Source organism: Poeciliopsis prolifica, unplaced genomic scaffold (genome assembly GCF_027474105.1).
Source record: "Poeciliopsis prolifica strain line A6 unplaced genomic scaffold, Auburn_PproV2 SCAFFOLD017, whole genome shotgun sequence".
In the NCBI taxonomy this organism is placed as follows: domain Eukaryota; kingdom Metazoa; phylum Chordata; class Actinopteri; order Cyprinodontiformes; family Poeciliidae; genus Poeciliopsis; species Poeciliopsis prolifica.
In genome coordinates, this window is record NW_026562392.1 from 3,490,162 (window position 1) to 3,506,957 (window position 16,796).

Consider the following 16,796-nt stretch of genomic DNA (forward strand, 5'->3'; position numbering starts at 1 on the left):
AATTCTGTCTGGCTATTTGACCTTTCATTTTTATCGCAAATGAGTTTAAATGAGTCGGTTTCCTGGCACTGACCTGGCCGCTCAGCAAAGTGTGTTCATTTTAAATAGAGTAGAGGTCGAGGCTGTTCCAGAAGCTTAATTTTAGACCACTTTACCCATTTTGATGCCATTTTGAATGTGTAAAATCCACTGTCTCAAAGCGTCAAACCATCGGACACAAATTTGCACCTCAGATCAAAGGAATGAACGTTGAAAAGCACAAAGACGAGCTAAGAAAAAGGAAAAAAGTTGAAAACTATCAAGGATTTGAATGTTTTATAGTGAAACAAGACAATGACCGACTGGAGTCAAGGTAAAGCTTTTCGACTTCAGAAAACTGTACCAGCTATCTCGCACAGTGGTGGATGCATCATGCTGAGGGTTTGTTTAGCTGTCAATTGGTGAGTAATTATTATTAACCTGGCATGTTAGACAAGTAAACCAGTTAGGTTTGGCAAACTTGATTTGATTACATGTAAAATATGAACTCATTGTTTTATATTGGAGCTCCATTCTATTTTTTCAGTATGATGACTTTGACTAAAAATGAGTAAGAATCAACTAATGCTTTCAAATACAGATAAAAATGCAGCTTTTAGCTATTTCTCAGTCTTTTCGTGGAATAATTTCAAACAGTTTGCACAGTACACTTAATTTTCTTGCCATTATTGGAAACGATATATTTCTTTATATTTTATCACCTTCATAAATATAAAGGTCTAAGTCTTTTTTTCTTTTTTTGGCTTAAATGTCTTTTGAAATCAACGAGATGGTGATTTTTTTTTTGTTTGTTTGTTTTATTTCAAATCACAAAAATGTCTGTTTGGTTTTTTTGGCCAAAAAAAAAGAAAAGCCTTAGGCCACTATTTAAGGAAGGTAACAATTTTCCACTGTCAATATTCCATAAAATAAAACAAAACCTTCCACTATTTGCAAAAGTTTCATGCATGAGATTACTTTAAAATAATAAAATTGTTCTTTAGAAACAACACCAAATTTTATGCTGCAGATGTTTATCAAAACACACAGGATCTTTTTTTTTTATTCAGAAAGTCTTATTTCACTAGACTGAGAGCAACAACCTGCCTGGTTGCATTGAAAAGGCTGCAGAACTTTGACCCAGACATTAAAATAATCACCGTCTCACTGGGAGACGTGAAGCCGTTAGCCTGATGTTCTTCTGGCTTGCAGTAGAGCATGTGTGTCGCGCGGCGCCGCTTGCTGTTGCCTTGTCATTTATAATCTCGCAGGCAGTTGGAGGCACGCAGGCCAACTTGTACTTTGTCAGAGCAGATTGTCTGGCATGGATAAGCCTGGTTGCAGCAAGAGAGATACATAATTGCTCTTGTTGAGTGAGCTGCCAGGACGTTTGTCCTCTTCCTCCCGTTGAGCCTATACGCAGATCCTCGGCTATGCTCACTCTTTTAAGGCAGAAGGCATATAAACTGCACCGGCAGTGACAGCGGCTGCCGTCAGTCAAAGGGAATATGTTGACAGACTAACACAAGTGCTAGTATTCAGAGTTTTTTTTGTTGTTGTTTGTTTCTGAGGGATTCCTTCATTTCCTGTCATGTCATTCTGATGTTTTGTGTTGAGTGCTGTTTGGTCCCGCACCGCGCTTCATTTTTTTTCTCTCCGGCTTCCGCAGGAGGCCCTCGCCAGCTTTGACCTGCGGGCCTCGCACGGTCTGTCTCATGACCCCATGCCTGTCAGAGATGAGGAGAACAGGTAGTGATTGTTGTTCTTATGTTCCTTTAGTATTAGTAGTATTGTAGTAGTAGTATTATTAGTAGTATCAATAGTAGTAGTATTTTGGACTCAAAGTCAGCTGTAGCCGTCCTAAAAGCCAAAAGTACAAAGTGCCTACGTTGGGGTTCAAATAAGCAGTAAAACCAGACAACATGACAAGAGGAAGACTTTTACAAATTATTGTTTGAGGCCCTCAAGTTTACTTCCTGAAATAATGGCCGGCCATTTTTTGTCAATTTTTGTTTTGGCTAAAACATCTTTTTGAAATAAAGAGGTGGAGATATTTTTTGTTTTGTTTTGACAAGATCGCTTTTGGCAAAAATAATGACTTGGACCAATTTTTTTTCGGAACTTGACGAGTGGCAGAAACAAAATGCGTGGTTTTACACAATGGTTCACAAACGTCCTCAGGAGTCACTAGATTTTGAAACTGTCTTTTGCAGCCACAGTTATGTCACGTTTTTCAGATTTGTGAAAAATTAGACATATTTTATTTTTTTTTTTGCATAGTTTTGACACATTCTCAGGTTAAGGTCTGGACTTTGACTGGGACATACTTTCAACAGAATATACTTTGATCGAAGCCATCCCACCATAGCTCTGGTTGAATACGTTTACATTGCACCGATTGCAGTTTTCTGGACAATCGGCGATTTTAAAAACCCTAATCTGCCGATTATGATTTTGGTTGATACATTTTTTTTTTTTTTTTGTCTGGAAAGTCGTTAAAAATATTGACAAAGTTGCGGAGTTGACAGCAGCAGGGTGGCTGCTAACATACTCGGTTCTTTGTATTGGTCTATCACATAAAATCCCCTCAAATATACAAAGAATATTGTAGCAAGAATACAACAAAAAGTGAGAGAGACTCAAGGTGCGAGGAAGTGTATCTATTAACACATTTTATCAATTTATAAAACATCACTTGTAATTTAAGACCAGCGGAAATCTTTTTTTCTTTCTTTTTCCTCCCTCTCTTTCTCTGAACAAGAAGAAATTCCCAGTGTCCTCGTCTCCTCTTTTGATCTGAACCAATCAACATGTACCCGCGCGTAATTATTTGTCCTGGCACGGTTGCCATGCGTGCTCAGATCAGAACATCCAATAAAGAAGAAAAGTCTCATCTCTGCCTATTTAGTCTCAGTGTGTGGCTAACATCTCATTCCCGCTCTGTTTCAGCCATGGTACGCACTGTGCCGGCGAAGTTGCTATGGAGGCCAACAACTCCTACTGCGGTGTGGGCATTGCCTTCAATGCCAGGATAGGAGGTGAGGAAAGCGGTCCAGCTTTAGGAGACAATGGGAGGCAGTGTGGTGCAGCGCTCCAGCCAAGAATGCAACATGGGAGCTGAATCTTTGTCAGAAATGCCTGTTATGTTCCAGAGTCGCTCTGTTATTACTGCTGGCATGACTTGGCAATGCAGCGACAGAATATTTATATATGTATAATATACCTGCAACTTTTTGGCTCTGCTAATGTTTTAACAGTTTCCCAAGAAATAATTGCATTGAATTTCCACAACACTGACTCTAAAAGTACCAGAAACACATTTTCTCACTGCGAAAACACAAAATCTTTCTGGTTTCTAGTGTATCTTTTTACATTTGAAATAAAACAAAACTATCTTAAAAGTAACTTTTCAGCAAGATATAGAGGCTTGCTTTAAGTAATTAATTCCTTAATATTGATGAAAAATTATTGGTTCTATTGGCAGACAAATTGGGAAAAATGTCTTGTTGTCCGTTTAAAAAATTTGCCAATGGAACTAAAACTTTTTCATCAATATTGAGAAATTATTTACATCAAACAAGCTTCTACATCTTGCGGAAAATTTTCTTGTAAGTTGGTTTTTGTCTTATTTTAAGTTTGCTAAGACATTTGCACTGGAAACTAGACAAAAAAAATTGTGGTTTTGCTAAGTAATGACAAAAGAAATATAAAACACATTTGAAACCATTTCAAAACACATAGATTTAAAAAAAGAGACATAAGTATTTTTTCTCACTGTCTGAATTTCAAAAAGACCAAACTTTTCTTGCTTTAGGTTACTGAGAATGACCAAAATTATTTCTATTTGTTAAATGTCAGCGATGATGGGTTTTTGGGGTTTTTTTCTTAGAGATTTTTCAACTTTCCTAAAATTAAAAAAAAAAAAATACTTACAGCTGGTCAGTATGATGGATTGCTGTCTTTTTAAAATACATAATAGGGTAATAAAAGTTAGAAAAAAATCTTAAACAGATGTTCTTGCTGAGTCTTCTGGCGTTTATCAAACGGAAGTAATTTTGGTAATTCTAACTATGCTAAAACAAAGTACTGTTGTACTGTTTTAACTTCAGACAGTCAGAAAAAATGTCCTTTTGTTTTATTTTAATTTTGTTCTTTTTGTCATTAGTTTGAAAATGTGCCTTTCCTCAAACATAATTCTCTACATGTACATATAACACCCTGCAGAAGAAAATGTATCGAAACTATTTTTCACATATTTTAATGTGTTTGCTTGGGGTGTAAAATTATAAATCATTTTCAACTTGCCATTTCTAAAAATAAAATGTAAATAAAAACTTATAAATTATTTTTATAAGACATTCCCTTCACTCAGTTTTATTATCATTTGACCTATGCTTATTTTTTTTTCACAAAATCAAAGCTCTTGCTTGTCGGAATGTTTTTTTTTTTTTAATGTCTATAGTTGTTAATATCTGTAGTTTTTCCTGGTATACGTGTGAACTATATTTATATGTCTGTACATCCATTTGATAGACAATAAATCTTCAGTTCACCGATGCAGCCTGTCTCCAGGTACCTCATATCTCACGCCGCTAATCAAATTTAGCACAGTCAGTCTGAGAGCATGAAAATAGAAAACAAGATGCATCCTTCAGCTGAACTCTGACATTTGAACTCTGAGCTCGGGGTCTTTTATCCGTGTGCTTCAATCATTTGCCCCAGAAAGCATTTTGCAGAACTCAGAGGAAAAAAAAGGGAAACCCTTTATGAGGCGAGACCAGGAATATGTTTCCACAGTTAGTCTTCGTTTTGCCTTGTTGGGTCATAAACAGAATCTAGAGCTGAGGAGACGAAGGGCTAAGACCCCCATGACAGAGGCACTGCAGAGAGCGGGGGCCATGTTGTCTGACATTCAACAAAGTTTGTCACTCTTTGTAAAACTGCTTAGGATTATATTGCACAAACCTTCAAAGTAAAGGATTTTAGTTGTTTTACTGAGTATGGTGTGTCTTTGAGGACAGACAGTGTTCTTTTTAACACGTCTTTTTGTCTTTGGCCCAGGCTTATAATAGTTTTGTGACTTTATAGTTTAGATGTGACTTTTTGTTTTCCCAAACCTTCACGCATTCTTCAGAACAGATCTTCGTTTTGGAAAACAACGATTTTGATATGACAACTTTTTTACAGATTAACCAGTGGAATAAAAGTGATACGAGGCGACCAACTCTCTGTTCGACCAGCAGACGTAGTTTTGGAGTCTGCCGTGGCAAAGTGGGCCTCTCTCCGAAGAGCGTAATGACACATGCGAAGGGTCAATACAGAAGTGAACTTGCAGTCTGCGGTGTTGCATGCAAAAACGGCACAGACTGGCTTTATAATTCAAAAGTGTTCTCTCCTTTAGCGCCTGGACGTTCTCCACGTCCATTCGAAGGCGGCGGCTCTCGGTTCCATCTCCAGCCTCTAATTGGACGGACGCTGTGCCAGCCACAGTTTCTGAGGGAACATCTTGCTGTTTTAAATTCGCCGAAAGGAGCCAAACTGTTGCTAAATAATCCACATCTGACTTTGATTTTACTATTGTAGGTTGTAAAGTGAATCGCTAAAATCAGCTCGCAGAAATCCACGATAAAGGCATTATTAAGAAATATCATAACATTTCATCTGCTTCATTATTTGTACCCTGACTCAGTATTTTCAAAACACATGAATATGAATTGCGCATCACCTCTCTTATTCAGATTTAATTAGATTGCAAGGAACATTTTGTACGGTGTTGTCATCCACTTATTTCAGATTATAACACTGGATTGTTGCTTTGTCTCTCGAGAGTTCCCAGTAATGCTGCAGCTGATAATTTTGTGATAGTAAACAATGGGGATTCTTGTACTGAAACAGTGGGAAGTCTGACATTTTTTTAAAATTTGCTGCCTTCCATCAAAATCCTGATCTGTGCGACTGCTTCTGATTGGTCCAGGTATTCGTCTGCTGGACGGCGTCGTCACGGACGCCATGGAGGCCTCGGCTCTGACCTACAACATGCACTTCATCGACATCTACGTCTGCAGCTGGGGCCCGCGGGACAACGGGGCCGAGATGGACGGACCGCACCGCCTGACGGAGCGAGCCCTCCGGCTGGGAACTCAAAAGGCGAGGCTTTCATTTCCCAGACTTTCCCCTCTTATTGCCTGTTACATCGAAAGCCCAGAAAATGAGGAGCTGTTACATTTCACTGCTTTTCTGTGCTTTATCTGTTACAACTTTACACATCTTTCTTACAGCAAGTGGTTAAATTTTAGGGAAATTAAGACCACTTTGCTGCTTTTTAGTAAGAATCCCAAAACAAGCAAAAGAACCTAAATCAAAATGTAAACGTCTCTTCGTTCTTCCTTTTCTTCCCCAAAGGAAAAGTTGAATTAGTTGAATAACAGAGTTCAATAAAAACTCCCCTTGTCAAGACAGATGTCGCATAAAAAGAGCAGAGTTCAGATTTATGTTTATATTTCCCTGTAAGGACCGACTGCCTGTAACGAGCCAACATGCCTCAGCTGAGACCTGCCGGTGAGGCCCGATTCAAATCGCTAATGGAGTTAAATGCAAGGTCTGTTATTAATTGAGTGCACTTAATCACATTTAAATTGAAAACCAGTCGTTGACAAAATAAACATTTTCCGTTCTAAAACTCTTTTTGCTGCTAAATCATTGAATGAACAAACTTGAGAGCTCAGAAACAAAGCTGTTTATTGTTTTCAGTTTGTTATTTCGTGCAAAGCGCTGCTCAGCTGTCATGTTTCGGGAAGTAATTTCTTTGAAAAAAAAATCCCTCTTTAGAAATGTGGACTGCAGATGCTGACGTTAGCTTCTGCTGCTGCGACATATTTACCATTTAGAGGCAATGAATGCTGAAGCTATGTTTTTTTTTTTACCAGAACAAAAATGACTTGTTTGTGTCTATGCAGCCTCTTACACAACACCTGTGATGTACTGTGTTTAATGTGCAGCATTAGCCACTGCAGACTGGGATTAAGTGTCAGGTCTTTCCCCAGAAAACTTTTTAAGCCCATCATGTTGTTATTGGAGGACATTATTAACAATACCTAAACACCAACTGTATAAAAAGTCTAAGATTCAGGTTCTTGTGACTTAATAATGACACCTGACATCAGGCCACTTGTGTCCTCATGCTGACCATACTATGTTTAACCTGTCTTTGCTATCACAGTTTATAGTGTATATATTTATATATATGCATAAAAAACAAAACTATAATAAATGCTAAGCCTGGTGGGGAGGGAAAGAAAAACACTTATAATTCACCTGAAAAAAACGATGCTGTGACGAAGCTGTCTGCCAATCACATCACTTTCCCTTCCTTCTTGACTTGTAGGACAAAATGATCGCATCCATTAAGTTTGGTGTATTGATATGATTACTAATATCAACAAAAACAAATGACATCAACATAAAACCATTCTTGTGTTCTAATGTGGAAACTGACTCTCTACTTTTTGACACATTTAAAGAAAGCGACCTGCTAAGTGGCAGCAGATGGACGAACGGGGTGACAAATGGACAGATGCTAAACCAAGTCAACGTTTTTCTTCCTTCAGGGCCGACGTGGGAAGGGCAGCATCTTTGTGTGGGCGGCAGGTAATGGTGGAATGCAGCACGACCACTGCGGCGCAGACGGGTACGTTAACTCCATCTACACCATCGCCATCGGAGCCGTCGCCCAGACGGGGAAGCCCGCCTACTTCGGTGAGCCCTGCCCTGGAGTGATGGCCGTCACCCTGACAGGTTCCAACGTGGGAGACTCGCTGCCTTTGGTTAGTGTGTCAATACCTTCTAATACGTCTAACAGCACTGTCTGGCTCTAATGACTGTATATATATGTGTGTGTGTGTGAACCAGCAGCGTGACTTTTAGGCTGCTCTGAGCAGAGCGAATCCTGTTAAAGAGCAGCCACTGATGTGATATTTATCGAGGCTTGCCAAATGACCTGGGTGATTGCCGGGCAAACTCTCGAAGACATACAGAAACGAGTGTTAATTGGAGGTAAAGAGTGGCTGTAGTGGCTGAGAATGGGAGAGGAAGGAGCTGAAGTGTTGATGGCGGATGTAACACGGAGAAAAACCATGAGAAAATGTCTCAGCGGCTCCAGAACTGGAGAAACTGAAAGGCCAATTTTATCACTGCGTTAACACTTGGCTCTAGTGGGATGTATGCACTTTTTGAACTCCTCCTTTGGACGGAGGAGGATATAAGTTTTTTTTATTAACGTCAGGAGAAAATTGTTTTACATTTGCTACTAAAAGATGAAAGGATCACAAACAATAGCTGCCATTCCATTACAAATGCGCACAAATCTTTTGTCTAAATTCTGCTAATGTGAAAAAAAAAACACGACAACACAGTTTTGGACTCGCAGTGTTTCCAATAAATAAGAAATAAAAGTAAAATCACATGTGAATAAGATAGTTCACGTGATAAGTCATTGAGAAGCAGCCATCAATCAGGCGCTGGAGCGACAGGCCTCTCATACCTGGCAGCGACTGCGAATGCAGCATTTCAGGAAATTCTAGTTGGCAATTTTACACAGGAGTTATGAATTCAACACATTAGAATGACACATAATGTTTTCTGAACTGCGTGATGCTGTGAGAGCTCAGGGGGAGCCAGCTGCTCATCATTCAAAGGCCCCAGAAACAAACCATTGTCCTCCTACTACTTCCTGTTGTTTTTTTTGTCGTTTTGCCGGTAACCAACAGCCGCCTGTTGATCACATGGTGCGAAAAAAAATGTTCTTTGCAGTTTTGTGAAATGCATCTATTTCCACAGAGGAAAAACCACCTCTTCCTCCTGCAAAGACATTTTATCAATAACTGAGTTCTTGTGAAATTGCCCTGTTTAAATTAAATAAATTTATCTTTCAATTTGTGCTACTTTATGGTTAATGCAAATGCAGCTAATGGTGCTCTATGGGAACTCTATCTATAAAGAGGGTGAATCCTGTAGAAATAACCCACATATGTAAGACTTTGTATTAGTAAATTTATGCCATGTCTGTTACATAGTTCCTGGATTTCTCTTCCTTTAGTAAGTGTAGAGTATTTTTTCCTGGATGTTCTAACCACTGTGAATAACTTCACAAAATGAATCTTTTTTTTAATCAAGAATGCACCAGATCCCTTGCAATAGATAGAAGAATGGGATGTGGTATCCTGACCTGCGTCTGTTTTGTTTTTCATAAGGTGACTGTGACCAACACTGGAGATGGGTGTGTCACGCGCTTCCCAGGAACCTCCAGTGCTGCTCCGATTGCTGCAGGGATTCTGGCTCTTGCTTTGGAAGTGAAGTAAGTGTCAGTCAGTCCTCTGATCCTGCACACCAATAGTATCATGATGAAACACACAGGCAGGGACTGAAGCAGGCTGAGACGGATCGTGTGACCTCTGATAGGTCTTTCTCAGATATATGGGTATTTGTTTGTACAACTTTTTGTAATTCGCGGCTGTTATACACCGAGAAACACCAAAAAAATATGTATTTATTAGTCATTCATTGAGTTTATTCCTAAATTAAGTGGTTAAAAAAAATGGTAATGGCCTGACACCAAAGCGCTTCGCAAAAAAAAAAAAAAAAAAGTGTTATGTGTCTTTTCAAATTATGTTTCTCTTTTTTTTCTTAGCTGGAAGATTGAGACTGATTTTGTATTTGCCAATCAAAGCACAAACTTTTTTAATTATTTTGATGGCGTATGATACCCACCTACACTTTGATGCATTGTATAGAGACAAAAAAGAAACATTCGTTTCCAGGAGGAACACTGTAAATAACTTCACAAAATTTCACCATGGAAACCTCACCATAGACGTGGATACTAATTGTCTATTAAATGTTGTGTAACAGTTGTTGTGTTACACTAGATGTCACATGACTTGTGACGTAAATGTACATAAAGATGTATAATTGCTAAAATTCAATGAGAACATGTAGATGAGGGAAATCTGTAATAAGGTTGTTTTTCACATTACAGTCCAAGCTGAGTGAACTCTATATCTTCCATAAACATGTTTAGCTTTTTCAAAACTTCTCTTCTCTGATAGTCCATATCCTTCTTCCATCCTTCCCTCCTGAAATGGAGTCACACTTTATTGCCTTTGAGTAAAAATCTTCTCATTTATCCTGAAACATTAATCAGAGACGTAAAGCTCCAGCACCGGTTTACCTTTCAGCATCGACAATGTCAAAGCCGAGTCATCATTCGGAGGTACGTGACTTAAATGTTGCTTTACAGCAGCCTCAGCAGATCCTTTCCAACTCGTAGGAGGTTTAGCAGTTTTTGCCGTGAGACACGGGCAGAAATCCCAGTGTCTTGGTTTGCCAAACTCAGAGATATATTCTCAAGGGATTTGTGGCTTAATTAATTGCTGTAAAAGTGGGCTCCACAAAATGCTGGTGGCGGGGTAGCAGAGCAGGGTAAGGCTCCAGGGCTTAGTCAGTCAGTCTGGTTTCTTTCTACTCTTTCTCATATCTTTAACGCCCATAAAGTTGACAACATGCTGCATTGATTAAATAATGTGAAAATGATCCATTTTCTTTCTTTAAGAGAAAAGTATGAGAAGAGCATTTGAATTATGTCGTACCTTTTCCAGCTGTGATGCAGTCAGTGGTTATTTGAAGCAGGAGTAGAGGTGACATCACACTGTGTGTGGCGAAGAGCTGAGCTGGTTAGAAGAAGCACAAAATGACGGGCTCTTTGTTTTAGTCTTATTCAAAGTCTAAATTAGTGATTATCTCAAGTAATACACCAAAAATACTCTCTCATAAAGTCTCCTAGGAAAAGGCTTGGCATTTCCTAGACTAGAGTATGTACCCAGAATTATTCAAACATTTGGCTTATTTAGATTTGAACCATTTTTTAAAATTATTTTACCAACATACTTTGACTGACTAGAAAGTAAAATTAATGTTTTGGATTAAAGATTAGAGTGATAAGAAGGAAACCTTCCGTCCTAAAAACCTGGAGCTCATTCCAAAGGATAAATGATCAAAAATACGAGTGAAGACATGCAAAATGCTGGTTAGCAGTCATAAGGCGGGTTTGCTCTGATGCCAATAAAGTCTTTCTTATTGGTCATTGACTGTGTTTCTGCTATCTTCTTATTTTTGAGACATGCCTGACTCATTTCCAATCAGAAACAACCTTCTTGGGGCTTTTACATGCCTGGAAATTGTTTTCAATTTAAATCGGTCAGAGGTATAAATAATTTTGGGCCTAACTGAGCAGATGTTCTGAGAAGTTGTCTCCTATTTGAGCAACGCTGAGTTTCCTTTACATATGTCCAAAAAACCTTGTCAATATTCTGCTAATGTTGAAAAAGCAAAATCTCGCAATAGTGGTGTTTCCATTAAATTAGAGACGAGGTTAAAGTCACACCTGAATAAGTTTGATCACATGATAAGTCATTTAAAAAACATGCAGTGTCGTGATCCTCTTACTACTTCCTGCCATCTCCTTCTTCCTGGTTTGCGCCAGCGGCAACATCTGACTTTTGATCACGTGACTCGTGTGATGTGAAATAAGCCATTTTTGATACGTCCAAAAACTACCTCAAAATTATTTTTCATCAAAAAACAGAATTTTCCCCAAAATTGGCATGTTTCCATTGAGCGAATTTATTGTCAAAATGTCAATTTGAGCAGTTATATGGAAATACATCTAGTGAGCTCGTACAATCTCGCAATGGTTGTAACAAACCTGTCATAGGCTGTTAATCAACAGGTGACTTGGCGTATCAGCTCATTGAACATTAATCAAATTATCAAACATTTACAAGATCTAGGAAGCATCATTGATGCTGTAGTGTATCAACGAGAGAGGACTGATGAGTCTTTATTTGGTGAATTGAATTGCTATCAGCCTGAGTTAACGAAGGTCAACAAAGGGACAATATCAGCGAACATAATGCCATATCCCTCCCAATTTCAAATTAAATTGCTAGAGTTAGCTGCTGTACATTGATTAGTTTGCTACCCTCCTTTTATTTTGATTCATGCACACCTCTTTCAACCTAAAATTTCTTATTTTCCATCCATCTTTTTTTGTTGTTGTCGACATTCACTCCTCTGTCTTCGTTCTCCTTTGTCCTGTGTCTCTCTCCCTGCCGTTTCCCAAGCCTTTTTCTGATTGCTCTCAACACGGCAGCTGCTGGTGTGACCTCAGGCCCGGTGTTTTGTGGCCGTATCAGTGGTATCTGCGCCACCTTCACAATATGGATTGTCCTAGAGGCCAGCTTTACTGCTCCAGCTGTCATGCCGCAGTGTTCTCAGTCTCAGTTACTTGGCTGTAAAATGGAGTGTGGGTCCCCTGGGCGAGGCGACTCCCAAGACATTACTGTTAAAGGCTTTGTCATGACCTGCTGCCACTGACTAAACTATATATCACCTCTCTTGCTCAAACCAGCTGGATTCTGCTCACGTCTTTATGGCTCTGAGTTCTCTCTCTTTCTCTCTCTTTCTCTCTCTCTGTCTCGTATATATTTGTACGGCTTTCAGGCTGTTGTGTTTCTCAGTCTTTCTCGCCTTTTCTCTCACGTTACAGACACACGCACAATCTTGCATTCAATCATACTTTTGCACAGCAGACCTGGATGTTTCTTTTCTTATCCACATTTGTCAGAAACAATCTAAATTGTGTGACACGACCAACCTTGAGCTAGTAATGTCCAAACTTTTTGCTATTTGGGTAAAAATCAATCTGAGAGTGTTCGCAGGTACATAAATAAACCTTTTTTTTATCATTAAGAAGGTAAAATAAAAACATATATTAGTGTTATTTTTGATTCCGTTCCTTCTAAATCACCTTCTTATAAGAAAATGTTATAGATTTTTGTGAGTTTCTGTCCTCTTGGTCTAGAACATTTTTTCAGTCTAGAATCAGTAGTGAGAATATGAGCCAGCCTTCTAATTTAAAATGAAAGCAAAAAGACAAACAAGCAAAACCCTTAATTAAAGACTCACAATCACATACCTACAATTTTTCATTTTAATTATTTTAATTAGGACCGGAACTCTAACGCTTTCATGTCAAGTAATTAATTGCATAGATTTTAAAATGTTAAAAATGTTAACACAGTTAATCACTTCCCTCCAATGCCCCCATCTTTTTACATACAAAAGTCCTGAGCCAGAACTTTTGCATCCGAGTGTTTCTGGTACATCTGTAAATCTGACGCACAAACAACGTCAACAAACATCAGCGGCGGACGACACAGCCGCTTCTCTTAGCCCGTTGCGGGTCAATATTTGCTTCAGAAAAAACCAAAGGGACGCTGGAAAAAAAAAAAAGAAGACCACTGTTATGTTCATGTATAAAAATGAGTTTTCCTATCAGCAAAGCTATTCAAGCCTAAAATACTGTCTCACTTCAAAATGTTGCAGCTAGCACAGGTGTCCCAAACGCTAATATTTGCGTTCTAATAGAATAAAGATAATTCCTTCCATTGACTTAGATTCTCAATTGATGCTCTGCTAGCAGTCTGACCATGGTGAGCGGAGTCTGAGTGTCAGGTCATTGTTGTCTGTCTGCTTCCTCTAGCCTCTCTCACTCCTCTTTGTCTCATATCGTTTCCATTTGTCTCCATCTGTAGTGTCAAACAAATCATCAGTCCCCCACAGTTTGTCAGTCATTCTCTGATCGTTCGCTTTATCACTCCGACTGCCTCTCTGTCACTTTATCTCAGTTTCTCTTCAACCATTCATCAGCTGGGCATTTGGCTTTGCTGTGATTCCACCTGATGCTTTAGCTTCTGTAGATCTCTACCTTTTATATTATTTAGTTTAGTGTATTTGGGCTCCCTGGTGAAAAGCATCGCCTGCTGCGTTCACGTGAAATTTTTCTATTCATACTAAATGTAAGTGTTTTTTCTGCTGCTGATCATTTCAATTAAACTTTATTCAAATTTAGCTGGCTTTTATTTTCCAGTTGGTCAGAAAGTTCTTTTTTTGCCATGCAAGAAACACAATAAGTCTTTTTGTGGTAATAAGGCTTATCGGTTTTGCCCTAATCCAGGAGGTTAAAATACCATATTGTAATTAATAAGCAATTTTATATTAACTACAAAAACCCCCTGTGCATTCAAAAAAACTCAAAAAAATGGTAACGAATATTTAGCTGAGTGATGATATCAAGTTTGAAATTTTAGTTCCATGAATTGTTTTATTTATTTATTTTACCATAGATGGTTGCTTATTTTAGAACAAAGCTAAAGCTCAGACCTATGTCAGCCAATCAGAATGCGTCAAAACAATCAGTTCCTGTTAGGAATTAAACATGGTGCCAGAAAGTTCATTTGTCTGGACAAATGTATTGGTCGAAATACTCTTAGAGTATTAAATAGAGTATTTCATAAGTAATTTTTTTTGTGGTATTAAAGTGCTCTTGTGTAGATGAAAGGCCAAAATAAAAATAAAAATGTAGCTGTTTTTGAAGATATTCAGCTTCATGTGGTTAAAGTAGACTATTGAAAGTACTTTTTAATACTTTTACTGCACACCTCTAAAAATGTGAATTGAAACATTGGTAAAATTTGTTCCTCTTTATGTTTCATGTTTATTGTAGTAAAAAAAAAAGATCTTCAATCTGATGCTTTCACCTGCGTCATAAACCTTTACCATTTCGACATGCCGACCAACACGTGCATGAATTTACATGAAAACGCCTTTAATCGGGCTCGAAATGAATCCCTCCGGATGCCCGGTCCGTTCTATTTGTTACCAGAGTTAAGGTACATCCAAAGGCTCTTTGTATGTAAAACCGTTACTATAAGCAGCTAAATTTCTTCAGCCACATCAGGAAGAGTGGCTATCAAATAATGCGTGCAGACGCACAGCAGAGGCATGCATAAACAAAAGCAATACAATTTATCCAATGGCTCTTGACATACTCTGCATAAGACTTAAACAGTCTGAGAGATTTATCTGCTCTGTTTTTGTGTTTCCCTCGCTTTATATAGATGCAAATTGAGCACTGCTTGTTTTGCAGAGAGGGAAACATGCACATTCAACAGATTAAGCTCTTGCAGAACCAGAACTGTCGGTGTGCGCCAAGCACTTTCATAAGTCATACACGCCGGCCCATGCAGTTTTTTTTTTTTTCAGAGACGCTTTCACACGTCGATCTATACCAACAGACACACACGTGCAGATCCAGACGGCCTGTGGTCTCAAGATCGTGCAAACGTACACATGTCCCCCGCCCGCACTCACATGTGCGCTCATTAACGACAGAAATCAGGGCTAAATTGGTGTAGTGTGTTTAAAGGAGACTGCAGGCATGCAGTTATTGGACTTCGCTTAATTGATGGAGCCATTAGTAACACTTGTTCAGATAACATGGGAGGAATCTCAGTCTGCTCACAGTCACTCCAAGTGGGTTCATTTAGGCTTAGAGTGCAGCACATTAAGAGAAGATTACAGAACCACATGGAGCATGTTGCCTGTCCATGCCTTGCTACTGGGAGATTGATCGAGACAAACTGGGGACTGTGACACTCGACGGGGGGTGGAGACGCTGAATCGGACAGCATCTGATGCCTGTGTGCTCGTAGCTTTGCTCAGGAACGCAGTGTCTTGCAAAAAAAAAACATTGATATTTTTGAATTGCAGTTTGGGGATGTGATGTAAAAGACCAGCAACACAAGGAACGCATGACTTCAAAAGCTAAAAATCTAAACGGATGAGCTCAATGTATTATTTTTTTCTATCTGTCGCATGCCATTCTGCCGTGACATGGCGACAGTTTGAACAAATATGGAAAAAAACACATTCTTGTGAAAGTTTCATATTGCTGCTTTAAACCGCACATTGCTCTCGTGTCACCTCAACTTATTTGACGCACCAGCATTACAGTCATAAATCCAGACATCCAGAGAAATGTACATTAATAAATCTGCAAAGTCTATAAACTCAGCTGTGGCGTTACTGTTATAATTTGTGCATAATTGAATCAGAAGCCGTGTTCTAAATAGTTCCTTGTTAACTTGCTGCAGTGTGTCTTACTCTTTGTAACCTACTTTGGATCAGGTTTACTGCTTGTATTGATGGTTCAGCTGGACCTATCATAACTCTTCCTGCTTAGTGACCGATTCTGCCATTTGTTGTGGACGATGTGGTTGTTTTACACAGATTTGACACCATTACAGTCTGTGCTGGTCCAGGTTTTTCTGATGCAAAATGTTTGTTAGCATCCATACAATTAAACCCAAGTCCACGGCGTCGTCAAGTTTACACAGAGGCGAGATGCTCAGCAGTCACTTGGCGCTCAACTTGAGGGAAAATGTCGTGGCTGTTTCTGCACGAAATATTCAAAGTTTCCCCTTTGATAACAGAGTAAATATTTCATTCACTATGGCAATAACTCCGATTTACTTCTCAAGTATGTGGGCTCCATTCATTATCACATCGGTTTGAACACATTCATGGACAGCACTGCGAACAAACTGGAGAGAATAATGGGGCTTTGGCTGTCACCAGAATTTCATTTTCAGTGGTTGTTTATGGGGGTGGGACGTGGAGAGTCGGGCATCTAAATGATCGAGAGCTGACAGTGTTTTCCTCTGGGCCCTGATCTCTCTCTCTCTCTCTCTCTGTTTAGTCCCTACCCTTCATCCCCTCCTCTCCCCCATCTTCTCCATTGTCCACATTTGACATTTTCTTCCCCTCGGCTGGACACTTTGTCCTCCTGCTCTCTGCCTCCTTCTCCTCATGCCAGTCCTCTT

General features: G+C 39.1%; 1 protein-coding gene across 1 annotated transcript in view; it reads left to right on the forward strand.

Moving 5' to 3' along the window:
* LOC129367733 (furin-like protease kpc-1) overlaps positions 1–16,796 on the forward strand; it is a 190,075-nt gene that overhangs the window by 99,915 nt on the left and 73,364 nt on the right. Inside the window, exons 8-12 of the mRNA XM_055042373.1 lie at positions 1,688–1,767; positions 2,968–3,056; positions 5,993–6,165; positions 7,626–7,841; positions 9,267–9,370. Of these exons, the coding sequence (XP_054898348.1) occupies positions 1,688–1,767; positions 2,968–3,056; positions 5,993–6,165; positions 7,626–7,841; positions 9,267–9,370 (662 nt within the window). The remainder of the gene's footprint in view (positions 1–1,687; positions 1,768–2,967; positions 3,057–5,992; positions 6,166–7,625; positions 7,842–9,266; positions 9,371–16,796) is intronic.